This window comes from Tupaia chinensis, unplaced genomic scaffold (genome assembly GCF_000334495.1).
Source record: "Tupaia chinensis unplaced genomic scaffold, TupChi_1.0 Scaffold000561_1, whole genome shotgun sequence".
NCBI lineage: Eukaryota > Metazoa > Chordata > Mammalia > Scandentia > Tupaiidae > Tupaia > Tupaia belangeri.
In genome coordinates this window covers 3,680,099-3,683,155 of record NW_006160074.1, presented here as the reverse complement: position 1 = coordinate 3,683,155, position 3,057 = coordinate 3,680,099, and the positions used below count along the sequence as shown (strand labels likewise).

The window sequence follows — 3,057 nt, the reverse complement described above, 5'->3', positions numbered from 1 at the left end:
CTGCCCACCACCCACCCCCGCCTGCCACCTAATCCCAGCTGGATCGTGTGACCTGCCTGGCATTCTCCTGCCTGGAATCTGGCGCTTCTGACAGCAGTTGCTATATCGGGGGAAGTGGGCACCGCCCTGGACACTCGGCCCCCACCCTCACCCCTTGCTTGGCTCTTGTTAATTTCAGGGCAGAGTCACCGTGGCAGCCTTGAGAGTTGGACACTCAGGTCCCTGAAGAGATCTCCAGGCCCCCAGGTATGTGGAGGTTGGGCAGAGGGAGGACAGACCCTGGGTGAGAGGACTTCAGAACTGCCGTCCAGGCCTCTGTGCTGGTTTCTCTTGGGGACGTCCAGCCCCCTGCCCTCTGAGTTCTAGCTCTGACAGTTCCTTGAGGGTGGGGGGGTGGGGATGGCGATGGGAGACATCTTTTCCCTTCCCCTGAAGCTTATGCCCAACTTCCTGCCTGCCTCTCTATCCCCCGTAGTCCCAAATCCGCCACCATTCCGTGCTGCGGGGACACCATGGCTCCAGAAGAGGACGCTGGAGGGGAGGCCTTGGGGGGCAGTTTCTGGGAGGTGAGCAACTGGGGCCCTGGTTTGGGCATGGCATGGAAATTTCCACCCCTGTCTGGGCTCCACCGCTGGTGCAGGGGAGGAGCCTAGCTGTCAGCCCCAGCCCGAGAGGGGGCTTCTTCCTGGTGACACTGTCCTTTTTCATGTCCCCCCGCCCAGGCTGGCAACTACAGGAGGACGGTGCAGCGGGTGGAGGACGGGCACCGGCTGTGCGGAGACCTGGTCAGCTGCTTCCAGGAGCGCGCCCGCATTGAGAAGGCCTATGCCCAGCAGCTGGCTGACTGGGCCCGCAAGTGGAGGGGCACCGTGGAGAAGGGTGAGCCAGCGCCCGGGCCTGGCAGGAGCAGAGGGCTGCCGAGGAAGGGACGCCAGTCAGGCCAGCTTCTTTTTACACGCTTGTGGAAAGTCTGAGGCGTTCGTCTGCCTTCCCTTACAGAGGGGAAAGGCAGTTAACCTCTCGGCTGGCTGTCATTCGCAGTCCTCTCCCCAGTTACTGATGGTCCTGACAACCCTGTGATGGGGACGGTCCTGTTCGACCTGATACCTAGAGGAGGAGCTGGGAGTCAGAGATGCTAAGGGACTGCCTAAAGTCACACAGCTAGGAAGAGCTGAAGGTTAAGCCAGGCCTCCTGCCTGGGAGTGTGGGAGCTTTCTTTCCAGCAAACTGTTGTCTTCGAGGGTAGACGCTGGTTCTACTTTCTGAGGCAGGAGAGTGTAATGTATACGCAACAGGGGACCACCAGATGGGATAATGGTTTTGTGGCTGGACTCCCATGTAGTCATCCATGGTTCAAATCCTGGACCCGGCGGCTTAAACTCACGCCGGGTGTGTGTGTGTGTGCGTGCGTGCGTGCCCAAGTTCCTGAGAGGAGAATGGAGGAGAAGGGATTGCAGCGTGGCCAAACCCCCTGGGGAGTGATTTCTCGCTTTCTGGCGAGCACATGCGCCCTATAGCAAAAAAACCTCTCCAAAAAAGAAACAAAAAATGTTTATGTAACAGAACTGGGTTTGAATCCAGCTTTAAGCTGTGATGCTTTGGGCGAGGTGACCTTGCTTCTCTGAGCCTCGGTTTTGGCTGTTCCGTGCTGATAATGATACTGTCCCCATGGCAGCTGAGGAAAGAATCCAGGGAGATCAGAGCGGGACATTCAGCTGACAGCACTGTCCACATCTTTTTTTTTTAATTATTTATTTATTTAAATTTGATCACAGAGGGACAGATTGAGAGAGAGAGTGAGAAATCAAGTTCACCAGGTCCGGGACTTGAACTGCTGTCAGCCATGTGGGAGTCCAGCATCCTTAAACACCAAGGCACCTGCTGGCCCCAGCATTGTCCCATCTTTTTTTTTTTTAGAATTATTTATTTATTTATTATTATTTCACATGAGTTTGGTCAGAGAGAGAGAGAGAGAGAGAGAGAGAGAGAGAAATCCACCAGGTCTGGGACTTGAACTGTGGTCAGTCATGTGGGAATTCCAGCGCCTTAACCACCACACTACCTGTTGGCCCCAGCACTGTCCATCTTTACAGCCTCCTCCGTGGTATCTCTGTGCTTGCCCCCCCCCCAACTCCGTCCAGGCAGCACCCAGCAAGAGAGGGTGGGCTTGTTGTGGGTGGCCCTTAGACCTGGCCCAAGCCCCATGCATCCCTGCAGGCCCCCAGTACGGCACTCTGGAGAAGGCCTGGCACGCCTTCTTCACCGCTGCGGAGCGGCTGAGCACGTTGCACCTGGAGGTGCGGGAGAAGCTGCAGGGGCAGGACAGCGAGCGGGTGCGTGCCTGGCAGCGGGGGGCCTTTCACCGGCCAGTGCTGGGTGGCTTCCGGGAGAGCCGGGCTGCGGAGGATGGCTTCCGCAAGGCCCAGAAGCCCTGGCTAAAGAGGCTGAAGGAGGTGAGCCTGTGGGGGCTGGGGAATGGGAGGCGAGCCCTTTCCAGGTCCTCCTGGGGCTCTGGGGACCAGGGAGTGGTGTTCAGGGTCCAGAGATGTCGCCTTGTGTGCCAGGTTGAGGCTTCCAAGAAGAGCTACCACGCAGCTCGGAAGGACGAGAAGACGGCCCAGACGCGGGAGAGCCACGCCAAGGCCGACAGCGCTGTCTCCCAGGAGCAGCTGCGCAAACTGCAGGAGCGGGTGGAGCGTTGCACCAAGGAGGCTGACAAGGTGTGGGCCGCAGGCCGGCCAGGTGGCCGGGACTCCCTGAGTGCCCTTTCCAGTGCCTGGCACTCTGCCCCAAGGCTCACCTGCCACCCGCTTTCCAGACGATCACTGAGAGGAGCAATCTGAGAAGAGGTGGTGCTATACCCAGGCAGGGAGACGGTGGCCTTTCAGGCACCAGGCTGACTTCAGCAGTGAGCAGCCCTTGCAGGCCTTCCTGTGCACAGAGTGCCACCTGGCACGACTTCTCACAGTGCCGCCTGTGCCCGAACTCTCCCGTTCCTCTGAGGTGCTGCTCAGTTTCCACCTCCTCCAGGAAGCCTTGTTTGTTTTCCCACTCTTT

At 58.6% G+C, this 3,057-nt stretch overlaps 1 protein-coding gene across 3 annotated transcripts in view; it reads left to right on the top strand.

The window, feature by feature from the left end:
* The window catches only part of PACSIN3 (protein kinase C and casein kinase substrate in neurons 3), a 7,697-nt gene that overhangs the window by 2,123 nt on the left and 2,517 nt on the right, over nt 1–3,057 (top strand). For all 3 annotated transcript variants that reach the window (XM_006157806.3, XM_027775418.1, XM_027775417.1), the window contains 5 exons: nt 179–246; nt 476–566; nt 723–879; nt 2,218–2,453; nt 2,565–2,720. In XM_006157806.3, coding sequence (XP_006157868.1) covers nt 513–566; nt 723–879; nt 2,218–2,453; nt 2,565–2,720 — 603 coding nt within the window. In that variant the 5' untranslated portion in view covers nt 179–246; nt 476–512. The remainder of the gene's footprint in view (nt 1–178; nt 247–475; nt 567–722; nt 880–2,217; nt 2,454–2,564; nt 2,721–3,057) is intronic.